This window comes from Pinus tabuliformis, chromosome 5_1, assembly GCF_031772625.1.
Source record: "Pinus tabuliformis cultivar Carrire ecotype Pingquan chromosome 5_1, CPIR1, whole genome shotgun sequence".
Lineage (NCBI taxonomy): Eukaryota > Viridiplantae > Streptophyta > Pinopsida > Pinales > Pinaceae > Pinus > Pinus tabuliformis.
This window is the reverse complement of record NC_142305.1, coordinates 135234885-135244738: the sequence shown is the minus strand read 5'-3', so window position 1 is coordinate 135244738 and position 9854 is coordinate 135234885. Positions and strand designations below refer to the sequence as shown.

The following is a 9854-nucleotide window of genomic DNA, read 5'->3' as shown; positions in this document are numbered from 1 at the left end:
GAACTCTTTTTCTACACACATCAATTATACATACTCTTCATAGTGTTCTTAGCATTACATGTGGGAGATTATCTATTCGCTACAGCAGCAGGAGGGATCTTTTTCTTCATAGTTGACTGGTTTCTTAGATTCTGTCAATCTTGAAGAGATGTTGATTTGTTGTCGGCAAAGTGCCTTCCATGTGGAACAATCGAATTAGTTATATCAAAGCCACCAGGTTTGTGCTACCATGCGCTGAGTTTTGTCTTTATCCAAATAAGAAATTTATCTTGGCTACAATGGCATCCATTTAGTGTGTCATCCAGCCCATATGATGGCAGACATCATGATCGACAGGCATTTTAAAGGGGGACTAGATGCTGTAATGATATGTACTATTGCAGAGATTGAAAGTAACAGGCAACCTTTTGCCTATCGTTATGAACCAAAATTAGGAGAGGCTAGTACAGGTATTATGCAGACATTGCAATCAACAGCAGAATGGTTGGCCAGGGATATGGGTTACAGAGCTTATGAAATAGAAGGTGCACCAGCAATGCTTTATAGACCTTTTGTTAGTGTTTATTTTGGGGCTGCCTTCTTAAATGGTTTTCAACTTATGATGGCAAGAAGGACTAAAAAACAGACATGCACCTGCATGGGCATTGTCATTTGTGCCCAGATCTACAAATGAAAAATTCATGATTTCAAAGTCAAAGCCAAAGGTGGCTATTATTCGAGAAGAAGGTAGTAATGGTGACATTTCTAAGGTGATTTTGAAGCATGGACCCTACCCCATTGGGCAACTCCAGGCATGTGGGATATATGCTATTGATATTAAAAGCTCAAGGATGTCAGGCATGCACGGTAGAAGCTGTTTGCATATTTCCCCAAGGAGGAGCTTGTGCAGATCAAGGGCCTCAGTGATGCCAAGGTTGATAAGATTATTGAAGCAGCCTCAAAATTGGTCCCCGTGGGTTTCACTAGTGCAAGCCAGCTACATGCTCAACGCCTTGAGATTATACAGATTAGTTCTTGGTCTAGAGAGCTTAACAAGCTATTAGGAGGAGGGGTGGAGACATGATCAATCACAAAGATCTATGGGGAATTTCGAACAATAAAAACCCAATTATGCCACACTCTCTGCGTTACTTGTCAATTCCGTTAGATCAGGAAGGCGATGAAGGCAAAGCACTTTTTATTGATTCCGAGGGAACCTTCAGACCGCAATGGCTTTTATAGATTATAGAAAGGTTTGGGCTCAATGGAGCAGATGTGTTGGAGAATGTTTCCTATGCCGGAGCATATAATATGGATCATCAATCTAGGTTGTTGTTGGAAGCAGCTTCTATGATGGTAGAGACAAGGTTTTCTCTGATGATCGCAGATAGTGCTACATCCCTTTATAGAGCAGAATTTATAGGCAGAGGAGAGTTATCAGCAAGGCAGATGCATCTTGCTAAGTTCCTTAGAAGCCTTTAGAAAATGGCAGATGAGTTTGGTGTGGCAGTTGTGGTGACCAATCAAGTTGTTTTGCAAGTAGATGCTTCTGCTATGTTTGCTGGTCCCCAAGTTAAGCCTAATGGAGGAAATATCATAGCTCATGCTTCCACCACAAGGCTTGCTCTTCGCAAAGGTCGAGGTGAGGAACGCATTTGCAAAGTGATTAGCTCACCCTGCTTAGTAGAAGTAGAAGCACACTTTCAAATTTCTCCAAAAGGTGTTATTGATTGCAAAGACTAATAACGTGAGAGCTCTCTGATGTACAAATGTGAAATTTTCAAGACTGCCTGCATAATTTGATGTAGAGTCTTATCCAGTCATAGATGCCACACAAAATTAGAGTGGGACGGATTGAAAAGTTTCAAATCTGGGAATGAAAATTTTAAACTGGTTATGCTCGAAATTATACTCGGGTATTAAGAAAATGAACCGACTTTCATTTTTTGCTGCTAGGGCACAGTCAAAGACTATAGTTGAGAATAGGTCCACCATAAATTGAGGTCGCAGAAAAAGTTCTTAGCATAAAACAAAACGGCCAGCCCTTCTGCAGACATATCTTTACCTGTACACAACAGTTGCGTCACTTGCTGAGTGTGCACTAAGTCAACACACTATGTGCAATGACACCTTGGCTCTTTCTAGTTTGAAGGTGGCCGTGGCTTACTCTGGTGCACTCGTTGACGGTAAACTATAGAGTGTCAGTGGGGAACTCATTACTATCTAGAGAAGAGAAAGTGTGTGTGGAAATAGATATAAAATATGAAGGCTTCATCACCCGCCAGCGCAACCATCTTCAGCAGATTGTACAGCAGCAACATCGGTCTCTGCCAGAGAACTTGGATTACTACTCAATCACTACTTTATCATTGGAAGCACGAGAAAAACTTTCAAAGATCCGGCCACAGAATATAGGTCAGGCATCAAGAATAGGTGGCAGTTTGACCCATATTTTAGCAATTTCCGTAAAGTGGCAATGCATATCCGGAAATTTGAGAGCAGTTGCAAAGTCATAGGTTCGTTTGCCTATTTCGGTCTTCACGCTGGAATAATGGAAGGCGCTTCTATCTTGAAGAGCAGATGCAGGATTCTGTTCTATCTTCATGGCTTTAGTTGAAACAGCGCCCCTGTTTTGGGGGTCGATCTGTTGTTTTTTTCTAGAATAGTTTATTTAATGTATAAAAATAATCATTTGTAAGAGTTAGTGGGAGTGAGAACTAAATGAATAATCCTAGATTACAATCAAAGATTCCGTTGCGCTGCAGGCCCTGCTCCCGCCTGAACCCCTGTGCGCCTCTGCCCTCGCCCCCAGGCTCTACCTGGTCGGGCCCTGCGCCCGCCCCCCGGTATCTTTAGCGTGGACCCTCTCGAGGCCTGCTGCCCGCCGCTCTGATCCCTCGCGCTCTCAGCGGGCCTGCAATGGCAGGATCCGCTTCCCCCATCCCGGCTGCAGAAAACCATGAAGAAATTTTCGCCTCTCTATTGACTGAACCATCGGATGCAAGATCGCGCCCCTCTCAAACAAAGTTTATAAAAAAGTTGGATGAAATACCAGAGGTGAATCTTCCCCCCTCTCTCCCAAGGAAATCGGCAATAGCTCTATCAGAAAGAGGACTCGTCGGCCAGTTTACTGGGCTCTGGCCGTCCCCAAGAACAGTGCAAAAATGGGTGGAACGCAACTGGAGCACTATGACCCAAGGAAAGATCGCCATCAGATTTTGTGGCCGCGGGTATTACACATTTCTGTTCGAATCGAAAGAAGACAAGAACCTTATCTTCCGCAATGGCCCCTACTTCATGGACACTAGGGGTCTATATCTGAATAGATGGACCCCGGATTTTGATCCGGAAATGGATATACCTAATGCTGTTCCTGTTTGGGTGCGCCTCCCTCACCTCCCACTTCACTGTTGGGGAGACGAATCGGTAAAGGCCATCGGCAACGCAGTAGGAAAATACATCGACAGATCAGAGCCAAGAGAGAACATGCACGCATGTGCAAGGATCTGCGTTGAAGTCGACCTCGGGAAAGGACTGCTGGAAGCAATCAAGATTAAGGTGGATCAATGGGCGCATATCCAGCAGCTGGACTATGAACAGCTCCCCTTCAAATGCAAGGTATGTCATGAGTATGGTCATTTTGCCAATAGATGTAATAAGTTAAAAGCAAAAGAAATAGAAAACAACGAGGAAACTACAGAGGGAACTTGGGAACAAGTCAAAAGGAAAAAGTCCTCTTCTAATCAAGGCCCCAGCTCTACAGCTCCTCCTGAAACAAGTCCCACTCCCCCCCCCCTCCTCCCCCTGTCTCATCCTTCCCATCATCCTCTAATCCCTTTGAATCTTTAGCAGGGGAAACCCCAATATCCCCCCCTCAATCCCCGCGCCCAGCTTCTCCCCGTTCAAACCCCCCTCCCTCTCCTCCCCCCACCATCGAAAGAATCCTTACCCGAAACAAAGCCAAAGAAGCCAATCAACCATCAGATCCCCCGAGAAAAGTTGGCAGGAAAACGAACAAAGAACTCAGGGATGAAACAGCAGCAAAGGAAATGGCAACTGGAACTCAGCAACCCATGGACTCATATTTAGGAAGGCTAAAAGGAAGTGGCGAAAAAACAAAGGAGAGGTCCGGATCTCACCCCACAGTCGGTAAATAATGAATTTGGTCTCTTGGAATTGTAGGGGAATGGGCTCCTCCCTAAAGATGAAAGCAATCAAGGACCTATTAAATCAGGAACAGCCAGATATTCTCCTACTCCAGGAGACCAAAACCACCGAGCAGGACTTTCTCCACCAAACTCAGCGATTTAAAAACTTCTCAGGTCTCTCCATTGGTTCAGATGGGGCATCAGGAGGAATAGGAACATTGTGGAACAAAAATAAGTGGGAAATCACCAACTCACACCAATGCTCTTGGTGGATCAGAACAGATCTAAAGTGTAAAAGCTCGCAGGAAATTTACCACATATACAATATATACGCACCCAACCATTACAGGGACAAAGCTAACTGCTGGAACACCATAGAAGAGGACATCAGCGTTCTCCAAAGCAGCAGGCTAATTCTCGGGGGAGATATGAATCTTATAAGGCAAGTGGAAGAAAAGTACGGAGGTATTTTTCATGCAGACCCCTCAAGAGAGAAGCTAGAAACTATCATACAGCTCTTCAACTTGATAGATATCCCTCTGTCAAATGGAAAATACACGTGGTCCAACAAGAGATCAGGCTCCCACAACATAAAGGAGAGATTGGACAGGTTTCTCATTCAGGAAGGAATAGCAGGCAACTTTCAGTCAATCAAGAGCAAAATAATCCATGGTTCAGCGTCTGATCATAAACCCGTGGTCCTCCTTTTGGATAAAGGTCCAAACCTCGGCCCTCTCCCTTTTAAATACAACAAAAATTGGGATCCCCACGAAGATTTCCGCACTCTCATACGCGAGCAATGGGCTAAAGAAGTCATAGGGTCGCCTTATTTCGTTTGGGAAACGAAGTTAAAACAGCTCCGGACAGCAATAAAACATTGGGCGCGGGAGCAGGCAAAATCTGATAAGAAAAAGAAAACAGATTTGCTAGTAGAGATGGAACGCTGGCACAAAGAAAAAGAGCAAGTTCAATATACAGCTGAAGACCTCGAGAAAGAAAAAACTTTGTACAAGGAGCTCTATAGGCAAAATCGGGTTGAGGAAGAGGAGCAAAGAATAAGATCCCGTTGTTTATGGCTGAAGGCTGGGGACAAGAACACCTCTTTTTTCCACAATAATATCAAGACCAGAAGAGCCAGCAACCAAATAGACAAAATCGAAGTGGCAGGGAGGGAGCTGAAGGAACAAGAAGAAATAAAAGGTGCAGCCTTTAATCATTTTAAGGATCTCCTTACTGCAGACCCCCAACATCAAGACAGCGAGGCTTTCCTCAGTATTATAGAGAGCAAAATAAAAGATAACCACAATAACAAGCTCGAACAAGAGCCTTCAGAAGAAGAAATCAGAGAAGCCACCTTCAACATGCAGCAAGACAAGGCCCCTGGGCCGGATGGCTTCACGGTGGCGTTCTACAGGCAACATTGGGAAATTATAAAGAAGGACTTCGTGAGAATGATAAAAAACGCCTTCAGAAATCACAAGGTGGGGGAAAACACGAAATCCTCCCACATAGCTTTGATCCCAAAGGAAGCAAATCCAAAAACCTTTGACAGATTCCGCCCCATTTCACTCTACAATGTCTCATACAAGATTATCACAAAAATTCTCGCCAACAGATTAAAGGAATTCCTTCCCATCTTAATCTCTGAGAATCAGGGCGGTTTTGTTCCGAGCAGGCAGATCATTGACAATGTCATTCTAGTCCAAGAAGCCATTCACAGCAGCCTCAATAGAGGAGAGCGAGGAATGATCATCAAATTGGACATGGCCAATGCCTTTGATCAGGTGGACCACTCGTTCTTAAGAGCAGTCCTAAAAAAATTTGGCTTCTCCTCCAACTTCATCAGTATCATCTTCGGGTGTATCTCCAACCCTTGGACAGCACCTCTGATCAATGGTCGCCCCAACAGTTACTTCAGAAGCTCGAGGGGACTAAGGCAGGGTTGTCCCCTCTCACCTTTCCTTTACATTCTTATGGCAGAGACTCTGAGTGCCCATCTTGAAAATCTCCGCAGTAAAAAAGAAATTACGGGCATCCGCATTGAACGAGGATTAAAGGAGATTAATCACTCGCTTTTCGCAGATGACACCTTGCTAATCGGGGGAGCTTCTAGTCTAATGGCCGGGAGGTTCAAAAGAGTCCTGGATTCTTTCCTCATCGCCTCTAGGGGCAAACTAAACAACAGAAAATGTAAGATTTACACTTGGAATGTCTCCCTTCAGATTCAACAAAGAATTTCTCAGATCCTAGACATTCCCTTACAAAGAAACTAGAGCTCCTTCTCTTATCTGGGCCTACCTTTGGCAAAAGAACACATTAAAGCAGAAGTTTGGACAAAACTTATTGAGAAGATGCGAGGCCTCCTCCAAAGTTGGGGTGCTTCCTGGTTGAACCTTGCTGGCAGAACCATTCTCATAAAGGTTGTTCTTTCAGGCCTCCCCATCTACCAGTATGCGGTTATCATGGCTCCCGCTAGTATTCACAAGCACATTGAGCTCATTATGAGAAGTTTCCTCTGGCAAGGGGGTAAACAAGACACAAAGAAATTCAGTCTTGTCAACTGGGAACAAGTCATTCTTCCGTATGAAAAAGGGGGCTTATCCATAAAAAAACCTAGTCTCTCCAATCAGGCCCTGGGGCTTAAACTAATCTGGAAGATCCTGTCAGGAAATGGCTCGTGGTGGGTGGAGATAATAAAAAGAAAATACCTCAGTGGCCAGAATTCCAACATTCTTCAGGATCCAATTATGGACAGGCCATGTACCCCAATGTGGAGATTGATTAAAAAAGTTTTGCCTCACTTCAGAGGAAATGTCTCTAAAGTTCCAGGTAGCGGAAAGAAGGTTAAAATCTGGGTTGACAGAATAATGGGCTCCAATCAACGAAATTCGCTTCAAGAATTGCAAACTCTTCAAGCATGGATGGAGGAGCGAAACATCCACACTCTGTTTGACATATCCTCTTGGTCTCAAAATAGGTGGCTCGATTGGAAAGATCTTAATCTTCCTCCGGAGCTTCGAGACCCATGGCACAATCTAAGACTTTCTCTCTCTGGCTCTGCCCCTATTAACAAGGAAAAGGAGGACAGATACATCTGGGATACCTGTGGGGGAAGCTTCACAGTAAAAGAAGGCTATAAATCTCTGCAGAACATGACACTAATAGCAAATTGGAATCTTCATAAGGCAGCATGGAAGAATGAATGCATCCCAAAGGTGAAACACTTCAACTGGGCCCTCTTAAAAGGAAAAATTTTAACAGCCGAGAACCTGAGACAGAGAGGTATACAAGGCCCCTCGATCTGTTGTTTTTGTCGAGCTGCAGAAGAGACAATTCAACACATTTTCCTTAATTGCCCTTTCGCTCAAAGCTGCTGGGACCAGTTAGTTAGTCCTCTGGAAATCAATAGAAGATTTGATCAGGTAAACAACCTTCAGAGAAACTGGAAGAAAGAATATCCTTTGAACAGGAGAGGCAAGAATAACCTCATAAGAATTTGGAAATGTATCCCAGCTACGCTGTGTTGGAACATCTGGTTAGCTAGGAATAACTACGTTTTCAAAAATGGAAAGCCAACAATAGAAAGGATCATCGCCAAAACAATTGCAGGGATCTCAGAAGCTATCAGTACTAATCATATAGCCCGCCCAGATCAACAAAGTTGGACAAAGGAAGAGAAAGAATGGTATAACAGCTTCAATATCAGTCATTCACAAAGTTCCCCTCCTCAGCCTAAAGCAACGCAGAAGCACAACAATTGGAAACTTAGGGGAGATAAAGAGGAAATAAACAAATGGATTCTTGCCCAGAACCGTCCCCTTCTTCTATTTGACGGAGCTTCAAAGAGCAATCCCGGGAGAGCCGGTGCTGGGGGTATAATTAAAGATCAGAAGGGGAACCTCATATGCAGCTACGAATGGGGGCTCGGGACCGCCAGCAATAACGTTGCAGAAGCTTATAGCCTGTTACTAGGTTCCTCGATTCTCCATAAGCTTGAAATGCGGAATGCCTTAATCCTTGGGGACTCGGCAATCATTATCGCAGCAATGAATTCAGGCAAAGAATTCACTAAAACAAGCCTCAACAACATCAAAGAGAGGATAATTGACAATATCAGACACCTGGGGGAAGTCACTTTTATGCACGTGTTAAGGGAGAACAATGCAGATGCGGATTCTCTAGCGAACAAAGCGGTCAACCGGCAGCAAGGACAGGTCAATGAGAATGGCAGAAACTATGAAAGAGCAATCCCTTAAGAATCCTATTTGTCCGACTGACTTCAGGATTAGCCTCTGCAGAATTTGTCAGTACCCCAATCCCACTGCGGGCTCTCCCTCACTAAATCCTCCCTTTTCTCTCATTTTGCCGGCGTCTCCCTTACACCTTGATCTCAGAGTATCTCTCCCTCATCCTCCTCGTGACTTCCCCTACGAATTTGCAGTTAAACGTCCTCTACACACTCGCGAACTTTCCATCCTAAATCCACAATCGGATCTGTTTGCAGTTCCCCAAGCAAAATATCTCCTCCCCGACTGCCCCCTCCCGCTCCTTTATATCCCCCCTCCCTCCCATTCGTTTTTCACTCCTCTCTCGCATAACCAGTTTCAGTTTGGGCTAGTGAAGTTCTCAGAGCAAGGAAGCTCTCTCAGCGGCAACAATCAGCCGTCCCCAGCACCCGACCACCTTACCAGCGTACAGCAAGCAAGCCTCCAGAGTTTTATCGGCCCCCCGGCCTTTCACTCAGCGCTCAGGTATAAATTCAGTATTCAGAAAATCGTTTTTATACTAATCAGTTCGCTCTCAGTCACGGCAGAAAGACAGCAACCTGGAGCTCAGAGGGATGGAGCTAATCCGCTTGACAGAGTTCTGGACAATGACACCTGCACCCTTTGCAGAGAGCATTGTTTCATGATTGCTCGCTTTGTGAAGCACCACAACGAACTCCGGGAGGACTTCATTGCAGACAGCCGATCCAAGCGCAAAAAGCTGGAAAAACATAAGAAGGAAATTGAGAGCCTCAAGGACAAGTGTGAACATTTAGAGGAGGCAATCAAACACATTAAAAGCATCACGGAGAGCATGCAGGCAGAGGCTTCCTCAAAAGACAGTCAGCAGGAACAGCAGAAAGAAGCTCAAATGGAGGACACAGTGAACCAGTTCTGGAGTTAATCCCATGAAAAGCAAAGTATGCCTAATAGATGGCCTTTTTGTAAGACAGTATAGTAGATATCTTTTTCAGTACCCCTTTATCAAGTTAAACTCTCAGAAGTCAAGGGCTGCGCCCCTCTTTTGGACTTCTTTACTTATCTCTCTTCTAGCATCCTATGTATTTCCCCCTGCTTTCTGCAGTTTTTATAATATATGAGTAGACGACCTTGTAAAAAAAAAAGAGTTAGTGGGAGTGAGAGAGGGAGAGAGTTTTCTGAGAGCTGGTGGAGAACAGAGAGCTTCCATTATACAGTTTTTGACAGAGATTTTAATTAAAAAATGCAGCTCTGACCCCTGAGATTCCTGTGGTATGAAATTTAGCATAAGTTTTCCTTTTGTTTCATATGTAGCCTGTTATGTATTCATTTCATTTCATGATCATTTCCAAATGAACAAATGAAGTGTTAAGGTAGAATTCATAATTTATATGCTCTGCCTTTAAGTTTGTTCATGTTTAATGTTTTCTTCTGTTTGACAAGGATTCATCTTCTATGCCCTTGTTAGCTCCTCAGCAGTCTT

The 9854-nt window shown here is 44.2% G+C and overlaps 2 protein-coding genes and 1 pseudogene across 2 annotated transcripts; all 3 read left to right on the top strand.

Annotated features, from left to right (window-relative positions):
- Positions 1–313: 313 nt before the first annotated feature.
- LOC149163794 (DNA repair protein RAD51 homolog B pseudogene) lies at positions 314–1722 on the top strand (annotated as a pseudogene).
- A 1176-nt stretch (positions 1723–2898) lies between these two features.
- LOC149163793 (uncharacterized) lies at positions 2899–4290 on the top strand. The gene is made up of 2 exons (XM_089429258.1): positions 2899–3597; positions 4162–4290. Exons 1-2 carry the CDS (start codon positions 2899–2901, stop codon positions 4288–4290), a joined length of 828 nt encoding a protein of 275 aa, XP_089285384.1.
- A 265-nt stretch (positions 4291–4555) lies between these two features.
- On the top strand, positions 4556–9296 carry LOC149163792 (uncharacterized). Its single transcript, XM_089429257.1, has 3 exons — positions 4556–6317; positions 6561–8341; positions 8730–9296. The coding sequence occupies exons 1-3, from the start codon at positions 4556–4558 to the stop codon at positions 9294–9296; spliced, it is 4110 nt and encodes a 1369-aa protein (XP_089285383.1).
- Positions 9297–9854: the final 558 nt, after the last annotated feature.